The sequence below is a fragment of the Taudactylus pleione genome, unplaced genomic scaffold (genome assembly GCF_031769625.1).
Source record: "Taudactylus pleione unplaced genomic scaffold, aTauple2 ptg000396l, whole genome shotgun sequence".
Classification (NCBI taxonomy): Eukaryota; Metazoa; Chordata; class Amphibia; order Anura; family Myobatrachidae; genus Taudactylus; species Taudactylus pleione.
In genome coordinates, this window is record NW_028284797.1 from 79,431 (window position 1) to 100,852 (window position 21,422).

The following is a 21,422-nucleotide window of genomic DNA, read 5'->3' on the forward strand; positions in this document are numbered from 1 at the left end:
ATGACTGCAGTTTCATAATTGAAACAAGTAGCACAACATGTGGATCTTTTAAAATGTGTCAGCTAGTAAAGAATACACTTGTGCACCACCTAGGAGATCTGGTAAACATGAACTGTAAGGGGACACCGAGGACCGAGTTTGAGCAACACTGCCCTAAATTGTCATCACTTCACCTGAGAGTGCCGCTAGGGAAGAGGAGTTTGAACTGCTGAAGGATTTACAAGTGGAAGGACTATCAATTATAGAAATGTCCCAGCAAGCATCCCAGTAGCTGTCCCTTTGATCTGGGAGTTGGTCTTGATGGAATTGGAGAGGTTAGATGTCTGCCTAGAGCTACTGCTCAAAGTACTGGGAAGCAAATAGTAAAGATTGTTAAAACAGTGATTCAAATTGGAGATGTTCCATATTTATGAAGTAGAAGATTTTGCAGGTTGCAGGCAGGTCCGCCATCAGGGGAAGAGTGCCGGGCCTCCAGTCCCGGGCCCGGACAGAGAGGGGGCCCGGGGGGCAGTTGCGGACACAGGCGACAGGTACACTCAGGGAGAAGGAGCACCGGGTACAGCGCGGCAGTGTGCTCATTTGTAAGAAAAGCGGGTACACTGACTCCTGTAGCCCAACCAGCCTTTCCTACTGTGTTCCCCAGCCCAGCCAGCCAGCCAGCCTTCTCCTGCCTGCCTGCACCCCTTCCCCCAATCCAGCCAGTTTTCTCTGTGCCCTGCCCCAGTCCAGGCAGTCTTCTGTGCACTCTACTCCAGCCAGGCTGTGTTTGCCCTGCCCCAGTCCAACCAGCCTTCCCTGCACCCTACCCCTAGTTCAGCCAGCCTGTCTTCCCTGCCCTACCCCAGTCCAGCCAGCCAGTCTTACCTGCGCCCTACCCCCTAGTCCATCCAGCCTGTCTTCCCTGCCCTACCCCAGTCCAACCTGTCTTCCCTGCCCTACCCTTCCCTTGTCCAGCCTATCTTCACTTCGCACCCCCAGTCCAGCCAGCCTGTCTTCCCTGCCCTGTTCCAGTCCAGCCTGTCTTCCCTGCCCTGGTCCAACCAGCCTTCTCTGTGCCATCCCTACTCCAGTCAACTTGCCTACCCTGCCCCTCACCCAGTGTAGCCTTCTCTAACAACTGCCCCCACAGCCCACACTTTGAGAATTTTTAAACTGGTTTATGCACCAATTGATGCCCCACCCCCAAAATAGCTCCACCCACATTATCCACGGCCTTGACCACCTCTGCCACATACCACCGGGCAGAGGGGCCCAGAATTTCTGATGGCAACCCTAGTTGCAGGTGAAGGTGAAAATTTCAAATGGCACCCAGGCTTTACGCTGACTGCAGGTGCCTTTTTAAATTTTCATCTGCAACTTACTTCGTAAAAAAAGGCCATAGAGTGAAGAGAGATATTTGTCCGAAGCGATAAGAGTCTGGTAGCAATGTCAGTTCTTAGAACTTCTGCATGATCATAAGAGAAGGAAGATAGAACGGGTTGCATTAACTGCCTAAACACTTGGTTAAAGTCAAATGCAAAGAGAAAGAGCATGGATTTGTTAGGTGTGGCAGCATAGTTTAGAAAGATCAAAAATTGTTCAAAAGAGATTGATTGCACCCTGGTTGTAGTGCAACAGAGGTTCTTACTAAGGAGCTCAGAATCTTCTTAGTGGTTATTTAAACTAGATAGGGGGTGACAAATGATAAGTGCCTGGCACCAACTTTAGATGTAGTATACTGTATAAATCACAAACCTCTTTAAATGACTTCTTCATTTCCACCAATGGATGCCAATGTGTTATAGGCTTTCGTGGATATGCCAGCATTTCATTCCAATGGTCTCTTCCAAGACCTTCTGCGCTATTACCTACCCGACACACTCCAATAATCTCATTATGGCCAACCCTAAACAAAATACACAATAAAATAGATTTTGGTAAAGGCAATTTGAAACTTATCAAATGGAGGTAGAGGTATAGTGTGTATCAATTTATTCCACTTAGGGGCCTATGTATAAATAATCGTGCAGTGTCGAGATTATTAACAGTCCGTATTGTGATGGACTTTTTCATTTTTAACAATTTCCCTTCTATGTACTGTACTAAATTTAACTCGTCTGGACACCGGTTGCGAGAACCACTGTCCCTGTGAGCTACATCTTGGCCACATCTGAGGAGTCTTTCACATTTTTCAGACTCCTCCTGAATCTCTAGCACTCGCATGTGCACAGTGTCAGTTACTGAAACTGGGTGAAGTTTGTGGTCGAAGGATCGTGAGAAAATGCCTCCATAGGCATGAAGCAGTTTATGCCATGTGAGGGTGATGTAAACCAACAGGCCACATATTGAAAAGCTACATATTCTGGAGTTTGGTATATAGGGGTCAGACTGTACATCCATTCATAATAATGGGGACTGCGGTCTGCAGCGATAATTAGCCTTTTGCAGGAAATTGATGTGAATTTGGCTTTTAGTAAATTACAAGGAGACATAAACTTATACAGAAACTGCAGTTTCTACATAATTTTATGGAAAAAAATAATAATAAATAATAATAAATAAATAGGCCCCTAAGCTTTATTGCACATTATTAACACACATTTATTGCCATGAAGAGCCACACTGGACCAGAAGTATGGTCATCTTTCTTAGTACATTACTACACCATAAATGTATCTGATATGAATCCCCACTTGTCTCCTGCACAAAGCAAAGGCAGACATTTTCTGGGTTAAGGCAATATAAATGAGCATAGGGCCTGATTCAGGTTGGATCGCATGACTGCGTTTGCACACACTTGTTAGCTGTGAAAATATGCTAATGAATGCAATTACATGGCAACCGCAGCACTGTACCAAGACGCCCATCACTGTATAAAGCCGCTCACTTCCCATGACATGCAACCGTAAGTCAGCAAAATATCAGTAACATCGGACCCATATGCAGAGTTGTGGTTGAGCTTGACATGCCTCACAACCTGCAAAGCTTCCTGTCGCCATGTAGTGCCTGTCGCCATGTAGTGCTCTGGCAGCGTATGCCGTCGCTGGGGCTTAATTATGCACGCATCTGTAACGGCATTTAAACACACAGACACGCCTACGTTTCTCTGACCACCCCCCTATCCCCACCCTCAAACGGCCACTTCCTGTGAATCACTGTGTGAGGACTCTGCGTGTTAACTGCGATCGCTTCCCGATCGCAGCGGCCAGTTTGCGCACGTGCACTGCGTCTTATATGCATACAGTGAATGCAAACATTGGCAGGCTACATGCGAACGCAGCCTTGCGATCCAACCCGAATCAGGCCCATAGCCCTTTAATGCACTGAACACCACTGACATCCCTGAGGCACAAGTGTGTGCGAGAATATTGGCTCAGACCATGCATGGCTGCATACACAGTGCATTGGTAAAATATGCACTTTATGAATGTCCATGTGATAGGGAATAAGGATGGTTATTGCCTAAAATATTATCAGTAAAGCGCTGCGTAACACGTGTATGCTATATAAATAACAGTTAATAAATAAAATAAATAAAAATAGGTGCCAGATGCAAGTACTTAGAAGATGTCAATTGCTTTTAAACTGATTGTTATCTGTTATCACACTTTGGGGGACTATTGGAGACTAAAAATGTTGAAATATATACAATATCGATAAATGGTCTGATCCTTTTTGACCCAATAAAAGACAGGATTAAGATTCAATTAGACAATCCACACGGATATGGAAATATAGGAGCTCATTTTAGAGCTTATAAGTAATGCAGATGTTATGTTATTTTATCTTACATATTGCATGTTCACTTCAATCTAAGGGCCTGATTCAGACCCGGTCACTAAGCTGCGCTCGTTCACTAGGGGTGATTATCGCACATCTGCGCATGCATATGCGTCAAAGTACGCTCAGGGGCGCCGAGAGGGGGGGGTGAGCTGGTACAATTTACCCGGGCCCGGGCTTCCAGAGGGGTCCGGCGGGGGCCCGGGTCCGGCGCCGCCCCCCCCCTCCCCCCTCACTATCTCCCAGCACACAGCGTGTGCTGAGATGCAGTGGGAGATTGCTGTGGCTGCTGCTTAGCAGCCGCGAGCAATCTCCTATGCCTGAGGGGGGGAGCGATCACACTGATCGCGCCCCCCCTGGCTTTGCGCCGGGCTGAGGGGCTCGCAGCAAATGCATACTTTTTTCTACTTTTTTATTCGAGGGGGCGTGGCCACGCCTCCCGCGATTAGGCCATGCCCCCTCTTTACCGGGGCCCCCGCAGCGCTCTCAACGGCCCTGAGTACGCTTACACGAACCAGTCACTGTGCCTGGGAATCGTGCGCTCGTAGTACACAGACTGGACGCTACTTTGAGTGACAGATAGCGCCGTTTGTGGGTGGTGACAGGGGAAGATGCTTGTGAATGGGGGGAGTGGATGTGCGAACGCAGGCGTGTCTGAGCGTCAAAACAGAGTTTAATGGGTGTGCATAATTAGCAAAGTAGCGTCATTGAACACGTCACTTGGTTGTATTTTAGCCTGAACTGATCGCAGTGCTTGCGGCGGGGTAAGGGCTACCTCAAGGGCTGCGAGCAGCTCCGATGGCTCTCGATGTTACCGATTATTCATACACTTCCTGGAGATGACGTGTGTTAAGAAAGAACAGTGAGCGTCTTTATACACCAGCGTCTGCTCACTGCCATAGCTCTCTAAGACATAGAGGGCGTGCTTACTCCACACAGGGCGATCGTGAAATTTGCTTACCCAGACCCTTTTGGCAGCGAGCGAGCGCAGCTTAGCGACCGGGTCTGAATCAGGCCCTAAATCAGATGTTTGGGGCATGCTTTTGTGACATTAATGGAAAATAAAGATCTCTTGGTAGCCTTAATGGCCAAGTGAGGTCTGCAACAATGGGCTCTTACCATGGGCTGACTGTGTTTGCAATCGTATTTATACTGCTGTTATATCAATTCCATTTGAACTTTGCCCAGAAAAGTAAAATACATTTTTTTATTTTTTTTTTAAATATTACTATTATTCATTAACTTAAATCACTGTGGTTTTACCTATCATAATCCATAATTGAAATTAAGAGGCTGACTTGGTCCATGCTCTCTGGTGGAATATCAAAGATGATAGCCTCATTATATGTAGGGTTCAATGTATTCCTTTTAATGGTTGTTTTCTTCTTTTTCAGTCTGCGCCCATCACAAAGTAGGGATACCTTCACATATGGATCTGTAAAAAGAAATGGAGACATTTATTTGACTAATTTCTTTGAGGCTCTGAGTGTACAATCAGTAATCAGAATGCTAGCTTCTAAACTGCCTCTCCATTGCCACAAGCCCAAGAGCAGGTCACATTATCTGGAGCTCTGGCCCTTAAGAAGCATTAATAGCTGTAAGACTGAAGGGGGGAACGGTGCTGGAGAGAAAGGGAGTTCTGCCCTGCATGACAAAATAGTGGTTAGCATAGTTATTCTGTGATGACCTCCGTTTCTCCACCACACTACCCTTCCTGCACAATGCCAGATCCTGCAGAGGCAGAATGCAGCCTAGTTTTACAAATAGCATCATGCGCACTTGGTACCATTGCCTCAACAAATGGCGGGTGGAAGATGAATGAATAAAACCTCTTCTACAATCACTCTACTGACAGGTCCTCGATAACAAAATTAGATCATCAGAGAGCAAATTGCTTACTCTCACTGGATTGAATAGCCCTTGACTACACATCAATGTTCATACATTTCTGAAAATCATTTTAAAGTATAAATGTTATCACTAGTGTGAAAATACAATTAATTACTGGGAGCATATGTAAAGAGCAGAAAACAAAGGCAATTCAAGGCATGTGCATTTGTGTAATGTAACTTTTTATCTCAGATCAGTTTTGTTATACTGTGCTTGTGTTGAACTTGCATCTGTATTTTGAACTGCATGTTTACGTAGCTTTGCAGCCTTTTGTGTTTCAAGAGGAGGATCACATTTATTCATGTGCAAAAGCTGCCCAGTAAGGGATGTGAAAGTACAAGTTAGCCACTAGCTCTTGAGCTGTACACATATTTAGGTGGTTATTATTATTATTATTATTATTATTATTATTATCCTTTACTTCTACAGTGCCACAAGGGTTCCACAGCAACTTACAAAGTACATAAACAATTGAGCAGAACAAGAGAACAGTGACTTACAGTACAAGATAATGCAGGACAAGTACGTGGTATATAAACATTTCTGCAACACCAGTCATAATCCTCAATAAGTAGTGCATTGGCAGAAGTAAAGGGTTAGGTGCTGAAGGTAATAGTAAGAGAATGAAAAGCACATGGGGGAAGAGGGCCCTGCTCATGAGAGCGTACATTCTAAAGGATAGAGTTAGACAGGGGTGACACACGTGGGGTTGATAGTGAAAATGGGACAGAGTGTTAGGATGAGAGATGGAAGGCTTTGATGAAGTAGTTGGTCTTGAGAGCCCATTGAAGCTTTGCAGAGAGTTGGAGAGTCTGACAGGGAGAGGATGAGAGTTCCACAGGTTATAGTTACATCTGACCTGTGTGTGTGTCATCTGCACAATATAGGTGCAAGCTCTATGCTTGCCATACTAGCATTAACTTGTGCCTGAGTTGCATTATGTAAATTTAAGATGCGCCTAAGCATAATGCAACTATAAATATTGGTGTACTTACTTAACTTGCTTCTGTGTTTTTTTTCCAAACCTACAAGCAGTTCAAAAAACCCCATTAAAGAACAACCATTGGCCAGACGAACTGGAAGACTAGCACACCATTTAAATGCAAAACGTTTTATATATCAACAGTCACATAGAACATTTTTTAAAAATGACATCTCCAAAAATGCCATCAGTTTACATTTAAAGTGCAAAGTGCATCAGTGAAAAAAAATAATAAATACATGGTGATACTCATCCCTTGATGTCTTATGTGATGCTGCGGCAACAGTTTGGTGGCTGGACAGCTGTTTTGGTGCCTTCAGGCACCTTCCTCCAGGAGTATATGGGAAAGATTTCTGGACTGCACAACCTGACTATATGATGGGAGGTGCTACCTGATGAGACTAATTGCAGGCACAGAAACAGACAAATCTCAGGTGCACAACTCCAAATTATTAATAATATATATATATACATATATATATATATATATATATATATATATATAAATGCAATAAAATTCTGCAATCAATAGAGGTTTTTAGCATAATCATGGCCAAGGTTATGGATCTACCAACCATATCCAGGATATGGTGGGTAGACCCATAACCTTGGCCATGATTATGCTAAAAACCTCTATTGATTGCAACATTTTATTGCATTTATATATATATATATATATATATATATACATTATTAATAATTTGGAGTTGTGCACCTGAGATTTGTCTGTTTCTGTGCCTGCAATTAGCCTCATCAGGTAGCACCTCCCATCATATATATAGTCAGGTTGTGCAGTCCAGAAATATTTCCCATTTACTCCATTTAATGTGCTTTACTGCACTTCTGAGTGAAAGGAGACGCCCCCATTCTGGATTAGCACCCTTCCTTATTGGTTTAAAAGCTTGGAGTATGGTAATGTATATGCACACTGTATTAGGCACAATTCTAGATAAGTCCTACAAGTTATATACTGTAGTGCAACTTTGGTTCATTTTTGGGGCATGGGTCCCCCTAGATTGCATTGGTTGATCTGTCTCAGGGCACCGTATTATAACACATTTTCCTTTATAACACATTTTAACTAGGGGTGAGCCCCCCCGATCCGAGTCCGATCCGAATCAGGCTCGACTTTTCCCGCCTGACTCGGATCTGAAATCGAGGCAAAACGTCATCATCCCGCCTTCCGAGTCTCGCGGGTTTTGGATCCTATATAAGGTACCCACGTCGGCGCCATTTTCTCACTCGGCTGTGGACAGTGAAGAGGGAGGGTGGGAGTTAGGGCTGTGTAGTGTAGTGTAGTGTAGTGCTGCTGTTGTCCACTACTTCAAAGTCCATAGGGGCTGGCTGTGTTGTGCTGTGCTGCTGTTGTTAATAGGGGCTGTGTCCACTACTTCAAAGTCCATAGGGGCTGGCTGGACTGTGTTGTGCAGTCAGTTCTCCATAGGGGCTGTGTCCACTCCAAAGTCCTGTGCAGTGTCCCAGTCCTAAAGAGGTGCTGTAGTGTTGTCCAGGGGGTGCTCTGTCCATCAGGGGTGCTCCCCCCAAGTGCTAAAAAAATAATATATTTTCTGTGTTTGTGAATTGTGTGCGCAGTAGCCGCACGTGCATCAACAAAGTAGTGCCAAGCGTGCGCCTGTGTCATAAGTAAAGGGCCGGCTGGCTTGACCGTTAAAGGGTGCTGTAACCCCCGAAAGTACACTCCAGTCCAAACCAAAAAAAAATTATTTTCTGTGTTTGTGAATTGTGTGCGCAGTAGCCGCACGTGCATCAACAAAGTAGTGCCAAGCGTGCGCCTGTGTCATAAGTAAAGGGCCGGCTGGCTTGACCGTTAAGGGTGCTGTAACCCCCGAAAGTACACTCCAGTCCAAACCAAAAAAAAAATTATTTTCTGTGTTTGTGAATTGTGTGCGCAGTAGCCGCACGTGCATCAACAAAGTAGTGCCAAGCGTGCGCCTGTGTCATAAGTAAAGGGCCGGCTGGCTTGACCGTTAAGGGTGCTGTAACCCCCGAAAGTACACTCCAGTCCAAACCAAAAAAAAAATTATTTTCTGTGTTTGTGAATTGTGTGCGCAGTAGCCGCACGTGCATCAACAAAGTAGTGCCAAGCGTGCGCCTGTGTCATAAGTAAAGGGCCAGCTGGCTTGACCGTTAAAGGGTGCTGTAACCCCCAAAGTACACTCCAGTCCAAACCAAAAAAAAAATTATTTTCTGTGTTTGTGAATTGTGTGCGCAGTAGCCGCATGTGCATCAACAAAGTAGTGCCAAGCGTGCGCCTGTGTCATAAGTAAAGGGCCGGCTGGCTTGACCGTTAAAGGGTGCTGTAACCCCCGAAAGTACACTCCAGTCCAAACCAAAAAAAAAATTATTTTCTGTGTTTGTGAATTGTGTGCGCAGTAGCCGCACGTGCATCAACAAAGTAGTGCCAAGCGTGCGCCTGTGTCATAAGTAAAGGGCCGGCTGGCTTGACCGTTAAAGGGTGCTGTAACCCCCAAAGTACACTCCAGTCCAAACCGAAAAAAAATTATTTTCTGTGTTTGTGAATTGTGTGCGCAGTAGCCGCACGTGCATCAACAAAGTAGTGCCAAGTGTGCGCCTGTGTCATAAGTAAAGGGCCGGCTGGCTTGACCGTTAAAGGGTGCTGTAACCCCCGAAAGTACACTCCAGTCCAAACCAAAAAAAAAATTATTTTCTGTGTTTGTGAATTGTGTGCGCAGTAGCCGCACGTGCATCAACAAAGTAGTGCCAAGCGTGCGCCTGTGTCATAAGTAAAGGGCCGGCTGGCTTGACCGTTAAAGGGTTCTGTAACCCCCAAAGTACACTCCAAACCAAAAAAATATATATTTTCTGTGTTTGTGACTTGTGTGCACTGTGGCTGCACGTGCATCAACAAAGGAGCAGCGCCAAGCGTGCGCCTGTGTCCCATAAGTAAAGAGCCGGCTGGCTCATTTCTTAAAGGGTGGTGTAACCCACAAAGTGCACTACTCTCCAGCAAAAATAAAAAAATATTTTCTGTGTTTGTGTGCGCTTTAGCCGCACGTATATATATCAATATAACATAAATGGAGGACCAAACTTTCTCTGATAAAAATAAAATAGGGAAAGATCAAGAACCACTTCCTACTAGTGCTGTTGCTGCTGCTGGGAGTTGTTCATCATCCCAGAGAGGAAGTAGGAACATCACTACTTTTACTAAACAATTGACCCTCCAACAGTCCCTAGCGATGAGGATGAAGTACGACAGCAGTCATCCTGAAGCAAAACGTATAACTGAGGCCTTGACTGCTATCTTGGTGTTAGACGTGCGTCCGGTATCCGACATTAGTGCAGTGGGATTTAGACAATTGATGGAGGTAGTGTGTCCTCGGTTCCAAATCCCGTCTAGATTCCACCTGCATCCTCAAAGCAGCAGCGACAAGCGTGCGTCTGTCTGTTAAAGGGTGGTGACACCCTCAAAGTGTGCTACACAAACAATTAAAATATTGTTCTTTTTTTTTCTGTCTTTGTGAAATGTGTGGGCTGTAGCCGCACCTGCATCCTTAAAGCAGCAGCGACAAGCGTGCGTCTGTCTGTTAAAGGGTGGTGACACCCTCAAAGTGTTCTACACAAACAATTAAAATATTGTTCTTTTTTTTCGGTCTTTGTGAAATGTGTGGGCTGTAGCCGCACCTGCATCCTTAAAGCAGCAGCGACAAGCGTGCGTCTGTCTGTTAAAGGGTGGTGTAACTCTCAAAGTGCTCCAAAAAATAAAAAACTATTTTTTTAATGTGTTTGTGACTTGTGTGCGATGTAGCCACACTTGCATCCTCAAAGCAGCAGTGACAAGCGTGCGTCTGTCTGTTAAAGGGTGGTGACACCCTCAAAGTGTGCTCCACAAACAATAAAAATATTCTTCTTCTTTTTTCTGTCTTTGTGAATTGTGTGGGCTGTAGCCGCACCTGCATCCTTAAAGCAGCAGCGACAAGCGTGCGTCTGTCTGTTAAAGGGTGGTGTAACTCACGAAGTGCTCCAAAAAATAAAAAACTATTTTTTTAATGTGTTTGTGACTTGTGTGCGATGTAGCCGCACTTGCATCCTCAAAGCAGCAGCGACAAGCGTGCGTCTGTCTGTTAAAGGGTGGTGACACCCTCAAAGTGTGCTACACAAACAATAAAAATATTCTTCTTTTTTCTGTCTTTGTGAATTGTGTGGGCTGTAGCCGCACCTGCATCCTCAAAGCAGCAGCGACAAGCGTGCGTCTGTCTGTTAAAGGGTGGTGACACCCTCAAAGTGTGCTACACAAACAATTAAAATATTGTTCTTTTTTCTGTCTTTGTGAATTGTGTGGGCTGTAGCCGCACCTGCATCCTTAAAGCAGCTGCGACAAGCGTGCGTCTGTCTGTTAAAGGGTGGTGACACCCTCAAAGTGTGCTACACAAACAATAAAAATATTCTTCTTTTTTTTCGGTCTTTGTGAAATGTGTGGGCTGTAGCCGCACCTGCATCCTTAAAGCAGCAGCGACAAGCGTGCGTCTGTCTGTTAAAGGGTGGTGACACCCTCAAAGTGTGCTACACAAACAATAAAAATATTCTTCTTCTTTTATCTGTCTATGTGAATTGTGTGGGCTGTAGCCGCACCTGCATCCTTAAAGCAGCAGCGACAAGCGTGCGTCTGTCTGTTAAAGGGTGGTGACACCCTCAAAGTGTTCTACACAAACAATTAAAATATTGTTCTTTTTTTTCGGTCTTTGTGAAATGTGTGGGCTGTAGCCGCACCTGCATCCTTAAAGCAGCAGCGACAAGCGTGCGTCTGTCTGTTAAAGGGTGGTGTAACTCTCAAAGTGCTCCAAAAAATAAAAAACTATTTTTTTTATGTGTTTGTGACTTGTGTGCGATGTAGCCGCACTTGCATCCTCAAAGCAGCAGCGACAAGCGTGCGTCTGTCTGTTAAAGGGTGGTGACACCCTCAAAGTGTGCTCCACAAACAATAAAAATATTCTTCTTTTTTCTGTCTTTGTGAATTGTGTGGGCTGTAGCCGCACCTGCATCCTTAAAGCAGCAGCGACAAGCGTGCGTCTGTCTGTTAAAGGGTGGTGACACCCTCAAAGTGTGCTACACAAACAATTAAAATATTGTTCTTTTTTTTTCGGTCTTTGTGAAATGTGTGGGCTGTAGCCGCACCTGCATCCTTAAAGCAGCAGCGACAAGCATGCGTCTGTCTGTTAAAGGGTGGTGTAACTCACGAAGTGCTCCAAAAAATAAAAAACTATTTTTTTAATGTGTTTGTGACTTGTGTGGGCTGTAGCCGCACTTGCATCCTCAAAGCAGCAGCGACAAGCGTGCGTCTGTCTGTTAGAGGGTGGTGTAACCCTCAAAGTGTGCTCCACAAACAATAAAAATATTCTTTTTTTTTTTCTGTCTTTGTGAATTGTGTGGGCTGTAGCCGCACTTGAATCCTCAAAGCAGCAGCGACAAGCGTGCGTCTGTCTGTTAAAGGATTACATCGGTGACAGCATCCAAGTAGGCATGTCAGACAGTCCGTACCTGTACTGGCAGGAAAAAGAAGCAATTTGGAGGTCCCTGTACAAACTGGCTCTATTTTACCTGAGTTTCTCCCCCTCCAGTGTGTACTCCGAAAGAGTGTTTAGTGCAGCCGGGAACCTTGTTAGCGAAAGGCGTAGGAGGTTGCTTCCACAAAATGTGGAGAAGATGATGTTCATAAAATGAATGATCAACTCTTCCAGGGAGACCAGCCTCCAGAATGTACAGAGGGACCTGTGGTTCCAGCAGGGACGAATTAATACTCTGTGAGGATGAGGATGTACATAACACTGAAGAGGGTGAGGAATCTGCGGATGAGGAGGATGAGGACGACTTCTTGCCTCCGTAGAGCCAGTTTGTGCAGGGACAGATTAATTGCCAGCTTGTTTTGTGGGGGCCCAAACGAACCAATCATTTCAGCCACAGTTGTGTGGCAGACCCTGGCGCTGAAATGATTGGTTTGTTAAAGTGTGCATGTCCTGTTTATACAACATAAGGGTGGGTGGGAGGGCCCAAGGACAATTCCATCTTGCACCTCTTTTTATTCTTTGCATTATGTACAGTTTGGGGCCTAGTTTTTCAATGCCATCCTGTCTGCCACTGCAGTTTCACGCCTAGATGGGTCACGTGTTTGTGCCGCCCACTCGTGTCGCTTAACATAGTCATCCAGCTACCTCGGTGCAACCTTTTGGACATAAAAACACTATTGTGAGGTGTGAGGTATTCAGAATAGACTGGAAATGAGTGGAAATTAAGGTTATTGAGGTTAATAATAGCATAGGAGCAGAAAAACCTACAAATTCTGTGATTTTAGCTGTTTTTATGCTTTTTTTCAAAAAAATACAGATCCAAAACACAAAACCCAGAACCCAAAACACGGAAGGGTGGTTTTGGCAAAACCAATCCAGATCCAAAACACGAAGAAAGATCCAGATCCAAAACCAAAACACAAAACACGAAAAGTGGCCGGTGCACACCCCTAATTTTAACCCTTCACTGTGTGTTTAATATATATGTACTACACTTATTTATTTTCATTCTTTATATGCAGCTGCTCCTAACTATCTCTTTACACTGCACTTTTCTTACTATGGTGGTGCCCTGGGGCAGCTTGGCTGGGCCAGTTTTGGGGGGTCCTGCGCTCTGGATTTGAACCCTAGTATGTTAGGGACCTACCCGAAAGAGGTTACCTGGATATGGTGGGTAGACCCATAACCTTGGCCATGATTATGCTAAAAACCTCTATTGATTGCAAAATTTTATTGCATATATATATATATATATATATATATATATTATATATATATATATATATATATTATTAATAATTTGGAGTTGTGCACCTGAGATTTGTCTGTCTCTATACCTTCCTCCAGGAGCATAACCTCTACACTGAAGCTGGCCACAAATCTAAAGATTATCTGTCCAACCAGCCAACTAGTTGATTGGTTGGAATGAAAATCTGGTAAGGAATGGGAGTGACTGATGATCAGCAATTTGCTCCTAAATGCCAGAAAACAGATGAAAATGGGCATCAGACAAGTTTGTTAAATGTTTGATCTAAACAATTTGTTCAAACAATAGTTTTTGTCCATTTTCCGGCATTTGGGAGCAAATTGCAAATTGTCATTTGCTTTCATACCTTATCAGATTTTCATTCCAACCAATCAACTAGTTGGCTGGTTGGACAGATCATCTTTAGATGTGTGGCCAGCTTAAGCCAAACAAACAAATGTACCAGCTCCAACAAGTTGCACCTGAACCCCCCAATCACTCATTAACTATATCCTCACCAGAGAAATGAAAAAGAAAAATCAGCAGCCCTCCACCACGCTGTCCGCCACTTCCTCCGGAAAGCTGGAAGTGACGCATGCGTTCCATCAGCGCTTGCATTCCACCAGCCGGGAGTTATTTTCCAGTACCCTAGTGCTGGTTGTTCATACAAGGGAATCTAACCAGCATCTAGTGTTCATCCATCCAGAAGCCGATAACGTCACCAGGAAGTGACGCATGCGTTTCAGCAAAACCTGCGCTCCATTGGCCGGAAACACTATTCTGGTCCATTCTATTCATATATTTATATATACTTTATAACAAAAAAATTATAAAACAAATCGTAACACAGTCACATGGGGGGGCTTAAATAAAGCAGTGGGCACTGGTTATCAATGAAAAAATTCTTGAACACAAAAAATGGGGTGCATAGTATGAGTTCAGATTGGTCCAGGCACAAGAACAGATATGAAATTAGCTCAAAATGTTATATCAGGCTTGAATTACATATTTGCAGATGTGAAGTACTGATTAAACAGGATACACTATCTTTGTCATTAAATAATTTGGACAGTTTGTCTATTGTTTTGTTTTTTAGCTAGATAAAAAAACTAAAAGGAGAGCATAAATTATAATGCAAAGTTTTGTGTTTGCTTAAATACACATATTAAACCCATAATCATGTCTTTCAAAGTGCTAGTTCCTTTCATACAGTATCTGGATTTCACATTGGTATACAGGTCTATAGTTAAAGTACAAAGTGCAGATCAGAGAGAGACGTCTGTCAGCCACTTCTGGCTGCTAATGCACAGTAACTGTTGTGTGTAATTATTAGGTGTCCATTCATCATGCATTTCGTTCCAAATTACAGTTCATTATCCTATTAGGTTTATTGACTTAGCAGAAAGCACATGTAATTCTGAAAAGGGTTTATGTCAATGTACACCTTTAATCTGTTATAGTAATATATGTTTAATTAGGGACTTAATTGCACTTTAAAGGATGTCATTTTAATTGGCTTCAGCAAGGCAGATATAGCATTATATTCAAATACAACAGGTACAGTATACCAATTACCTTGCACTAAACAAAATCTAAAAAGAGAATGGGTGCATTGGTTAGATTATGTACTATATGTTATATAAAGCAAAATATTATTTTTCTTGTCTATATCCCATTATTATACTTTTCATTGTACTTTTAACCTAAAAGAATATGAAGATATTGCATAAAAATAATTACAGTATGTATCCTGTTTGTTTTGAGAGAGACAGACAGATAAATCTAGACAAACAATCAGTTGTATGTAAAACTTTCAGCACCCATGGTAACATTGCACACAGTACTCCTCTGAATCTAAGCAATGCCAGAATACCCATGGGGTGACCAGGGCGATCTTACAGGGTCCCCCACACAAGAGGGAGCCCAAACACACATAGCTACATTGCTAGTTATTGGGGGAACTGTGGCATAATGTAAACTGGAGACACTACAACATGCTCAACTCATTTGTGGTGCTGGGAATATTTACACATTACACTTTTTAATAACATACCATCGCCAGCATACCATATTGGCAATTTTATTAGTAGCACAAGATAGTTGCCCTGGGACTCTGTCTCAAATTACAAAGAAGCATGACCTGCAGAGTACAAACTTAAACATTAATAAACATTAATAAACACTTAGGGCCAAATGTAATAGGTTGAGAGATTACAAAATGTGACAGTTTAGCAATAAAACTGTCACTTTGGTTGAGTTTTATTTTCAGAATGGGAAAACATCTGGATGAGAGTTTAAATCGTGAGAGTTTTATGAGTCTAAAAACATGTGAGTTTGCATGTTCTCGGACTCTATTACATTGGCCAAGCTTAAAAAGTCTGAGAGTTTACTGCTAAGCTCTCACATTTTCTAAACTCTCACCCTATTACATTTGTCCCTTACAGTTTACTGGCTAACTTTAACAGATTGAATGTGAAAAAGTTCTGACATCATGTAAATTGGCCGAGATATCAACTTCCAAATGTTTCTTGTCAAGAGGATTTCTAGTCTTGCATTGAGATTGTATTACCACTCTTCCTAGCAGGACTCTTGTAGCTTTCTGAGGTTTGAGGTCCCCCCACAGATTTTTAACAGCACAGTAGTCAAATCTGGAGACTGTGTACAGGGGCGCTGAGAGGGGGAGGAGTGGCTACCAATATACAGAGCCTGGGCTTGTTGGAGAGGTCTGCGTCCAATGCCCCCTCCTTCTCCCTCTCACCTGTCAGCAGCCGAGGACACGCTGCTGTGTGCTGGGCTGCAGTGGGACCAAGGAGACTGCTGCCGCTGAGCAGCAATCTCTTCTCCTTTGCCTGTGCAGGGGTGGGGGGGGAGCGATCACACTGATTGCACTCCCGCGTCAGCGTGCAGCGCCACAAAATATTTTTTTCTCTAATAGGCTGTGGACGCGCCTCCCACGATTAGGTCACACACCCCTGGACCGATTCTCTATGGCCCTGACTGTGTATGCTACTCCAAAACCTTAAACTTTCATTCCTGTAAAAGCTTTGATTCTGAGGTATGTTTCTGATCTATAACAAAGAAACACAGAATGAATAGTATTCCAGGCCAACAAAAAGATATAAAGCAATAAAATAATAAAACACAAAAAATACATTTTTATCTCAACTGTTATCCAGCAGTCAGAGAAGTCTGCCCAAATCTAATGATTAAAATCATATCTCACCAACTTTTATGACATTTTATAACTTTTATGTCCAGTGTGTATTCTGGCACTGTACCAAAGTGCCATGCTAGCACGTATCTACAGTACAGGGATATGTCCTGGTCACCTGTATCTGTCTTCTGTGACAGATGAGAGGATAACACAATATTATATTACTGTCTTTTCTGAATAGCTGTCTCATAGTGATCCCTCCACCTGAGCATTCTTCTTCTTCTTCCAGGAAAAAGGGTTCATCAGAGGTCAGATCGAGGATCACCATGTGACCTATATTGTAGGTGCAGGGAACTTTGTTCTTTTTGTCACCCACAATGGGGTCTTAGTATGTTGACTGAATAAATAAAAAGTACTCTCCTGGTATTATAACACACTTTGCTATCAGCTTTATTTAGATTTGAAGAAAAGAATGTGGCACCTCTCTGTTCTGAAAATGTGCTTTGTTTGGAAATCACTGAAAGCATTGCTGAAGCTGTGCATGCTTATGATTGGCTGCTTTAGGAAGGCTTCAATCCCTTTACCAAGATGGCTGCCATCTATACTTCAGCACATGTGCGGAGCCTTCTTGTTGCCGTGACAGAGTGCCATACTGGGAGACCTATGTCTTCCACAGAGCTCAGAGAGACCCTGCTAATAACTGCTTGCCACACCCTGTTAGACACGCTGATACCGCTTGCATCCTGCACTGCTACCCACATACAGTCACTGGCTAGTGACCTGTATACTCTGCTCCATACAACAAAGTCTCTGTATGCATAAATGTAAGTATGGCTGTACTAGTCACAGTACTGCTAAATAAAATACCCCACTGGTTAAGTGCTGGACTGTTTACTGACTCAGGGCATCCGCTGCTGTGTACATATACTCTGCCATACCACCGCCTGGTGTTTCTAATGTTCCACAGTCCAGTCCCCGAAGAAATACAAAAATCTTGTATTCTCCTTATGCAATGATCTTCAATAAGCACTCACATGAAAAATAAAACATGAGAAGAACTTGGCATAGTATCTTCTGACTATGTTATATGCACCCAGATGGGTACCAGAAAACTGGGAGGCATCATTTCACCAAGAGGAATAGTATCAAAACCACCTTTCACCATATTCAGCTCCTGAATCACAACAAGAAATTTAAGTGGGAACAACCCATTTGGTCAAATGCTTACAGGAAATATGGAAATTCCTCCATGATAGACCAACAGAGAGTATTGATTTAGAAGATGATACTCTAGAAAGTGTGATGAATAAATTGGAAAAAACAGTTTTAAAAGAAAACAGAATATGGTAGGAGATAGTCACCTTAGAGAAGTATATCTCTTGTAAAATTATTCCCAACGGTTTAAACATTCAAAAGATACTGTATCTTCCTTTAAGGCACAATTGGAAGCCATTTCGACTCAATGTCCATTATCATTGATGGACTTAATAATTAATGAAACAAGAAAGCTAAATTGCTGGAGGAACAAATTCAAACCCTAGAAAAACTAGTGTGTCCATTTACAGGCTAAGAGGTCTATGTATCAGAGCTTGATGAAAGATAAAATTGTGAGAGAAAAAGTATTAACCAATCAGCTCCTAACTGTCATTTTTCAAACAGGCTATAAAATGTAAGTTAGAAGCTGATTGGTTCGTGATTTAGAGAAAGTGAGAAAAAATTGCTGAAAAAATGAAAAAGAACAAGAAATAATTGATTATTAAAAAGCAAAACAAAGTTTAAAAGGGATAAAATAGGCATAACATCTAGTGGTATTAAATCTTGGGACCTACAGATACCATGTATCAGGTTAGTAGTTTAACACAAAAGGTCATGAAACAAACCTCAGGAATGTACAAAAGATAAAAAGATGAGAAAAATCTCCATATCCCCATACCTAGGAACTTCAAAACCAGAAAAGTCAACAGAATTTAAAAGAGGATGGTCCCACTATAGTAAAATAAGAGTAGCATATAAAACCATTGAGGGAAACCCTAAAAAATGGAAATCTGACAATTGGAGAAGGAGCCCATTTCCATCAAGTAATTTTATCCCATTGCAAAACAGGATCCAAAAATTAAGCTCACCTTCACTAAAAATGCTGTGTTAGGGAGAGAAAGACCACAAAGGGGGTGTCCAAAATAATCCAAAGTGGGATTAGGTGTGTGAAAAAACCCAGAGGAAAAAAGATGAAGAAAATATAAAAAGTAACGTAGTCCAACCCTAACCAACCAACCAGCCCAAACATAAAGATTTTTAACTTAAGCGGGTATACCCTAACAGAAAGACATTTTTCTTATTACAAAAAGGACTTAAAGTTTGTCCAAGTAACCAGATTAATCATTTCAATCTATATGTTGACGCTCAGAGGTTTCTTTGGAAACTGTCTCTAAAAAGCTTTTTCAAACGGAAATGAGGTCAACATGAAGATATAGGATTAACTGATACAAATGTTAGAACTAAAAAAATCCACTTTCCACCCAACATACGATATATGAGAGTTTTGGTAAAGTGGTATTAGAAGAATTAGAAAACTTTAAAGCCCAAAGATTACCATATGTACGTAAACTCTTACGAATGGAAACAGAGTAGTCTGGCAATTACAGGATAATAGGGAGTTAATTATTATACCTGCAGACAAAGGCGGCGAGATTGTTGACCTGAACAAAGAGCAATGCAGTATTTGGAAGAAATCTAACTGCATTGGGGACTAGGTTTGCCCCTAGCTATGCTAATATTGTCATGGGAATCTCATTCAGTCTGGGATGTACATGGCTATGAGGCAATCCTAGTGTCCTGGTGAAGCTTTATAAATGATGTGTTGTTTATTTGGAAAGGAAATAGAGAAACATTAGAATCTTTCTGTAATCATATACACAATAACTACCTAAAGCAGAGGCTCCCAAACTCAGTCCTCAAGGCACCCTAACAGTTCAAGTTTTAAGGATATCCATGCTTGACCACAGGTGATGCAATTAGTACCTCAGACAATTTGATTTAACCACCTGTTCTCATATCATAGATATCTCTAAAACCTGAACTGTTGGGGAGCCTTGAGGACCATGTTTGGGAACCTGTGACCTAAACATTAAACTCATTCACAATAAGTGATACATCTGTAAATTTTTTTATAAAAGAAATAGAAATTTACACTGAGGGATTCTCTAAACCCACGAATTCAAACTCTTGCATAGAGAGAAGTAGTAATGACCACACTAAATGGCTTAAGAATGTCCCAGTCCAAAGGGATAAGATACAATTGCTCAGACAAAGCTATGTATGAAGTACAAGCCAACAGTATCAAAGAAAAGTTTGTAGAAAAAGACTATTCATTGGTATACATTGTAAATACCATGGATGAAGTAGGCTGAATAAAGAGAGAATTATTATTATTGCCAAAAACACAGGAAAACCATGTAGATAAGGAATATACATTGGCAATTAATACTCAATTTACATGCCAATATAAAAAGTTGTAGAGTATATTTAAAATAAATTGGAATATACTGCTGAAAGATCCCCTTTTAAAATAAATAATGACACCATATTCTAGATTTATCTATGGGCGCCCCTAATTTAAAGAACAGTATAGTACGGAGTGCTCTGCCTGTAGAAACAAGAATATCAAATACAAACAAGGGATTCTACAGATGTAGAGATTGTAAAATGTGTAGGACTAGCTCCAGTGATGAAAACAGATCTACTGCTTTTGTAGTGAATGGCAACATTCCTAACTTTATCACTTGTATCACCAGTTATGTGATATATACCACTGAGTATAAATGCGGATTGGTCTATGTGGGTTATTTTTAGAAGACATCCACAATATAGAAAATGGTTTGGAAAGCCATACTCTGTCATCTCATTTTAAGGAAAAACACAGAATGTCTGGATAAGGAATAAAGAGGGAAAAAAGGAATAAATAATTCACACACGGGTGGCCTCCACTTGTCACCAGCATTGCACATACCACTGGACCTGAAGAAGAACTATAACTGGATGAAAAGCGTTGGTTTTTATAAGCTAGTGGAACACATTGTAGTGGTTTGCATTCCACAGCAGTTCACACAAACCTTAATCCAGCCCTGTCAGTTATGACTTTCCATTTAACTTATACTTTTTGGTTTGTAATTTTACATTTGTTCTTTTCTATTTGTTGTTGCCCTTCTTTGTTTTATCTATTTTATTTATTTGCTTTTATGTTTTATACTTAAAATGCAGAACTTGTGGCACCTTATAAATGCTGTTGCTGCTGCTGCTGATAAACAAATGAACACAGAGAACAAAAAAGGAGAGAGAGGTCAGAGGAGCCGCAATGGATTGGGTGTTGGATGCATAAAGGTGGTAGTGATGACAAAAGGAGTGCATTAGTTTACCAATATAAAATCTAGAAAAGTAGAAGACTTAGCACAGAGCCTTGAGATCTCCAACAAAAGGAGAAAAGCAGAAGGACATTTGACATGAGCAGAACTACTATAGAACTGTACTATGAAAGCCAAGAGATTGAGGATTATTCATGAGAGGAAGAGATGGTGGGCAACTGTATAAAAGACAGCAGAGAGATCATGGAAGATGGATGAATAGGAAGAAGAGAACCATCTAATCTACCATGTAAAGTAGGTCATTGGACACCTAAGTGAGGCCAGACTATGTTGGGTGTAATCTCCATTAAAAGGCTCAACACAATTGAGGGCTAAATTTTTCTGTTAAATGTCTTATATGATTTCTATATGGTTAACAGATATTTTCAGTCATGTTTTATGCTTATCTTTTTTCTCAGTACTGCTGTACTATTATTATTATTATTAT

At 42.0% G+C, this 21,422-nt stretch overlaps 1 protein-coding gene across 2 annotated transcripts in view; it reads right to left on the reverse strand.

Moving 5' to 3' along the window:
• Positions 1-21,422, reverse strand: part of SYT6 (synaptotagmin 6) — a 436,226-nt gene that overhangs the window by 18,724 nt on the left and 396,080 nt on the right. Inside the window, exons 5-6 of one of the 2 annotated variants that reach the window (XM_088446286.1) lie at positions 5,023-5,194; positions 1,735-1,885 (exon numbers count right to left, since the gene is read on the reverse strand). In XM_088446286.1, the coding sequence (XP_088302412.1) occupies positions 1,735-1,885; positions 5,023-5,194 (323 nt within the window). The remainder of the gene's footprint in view (positions 1-1,734; positions 1,886-5,022; positions 5,195-21,422) is intronic. The other variant, XM_088446287.1, reaches the window with a different exon arrangement.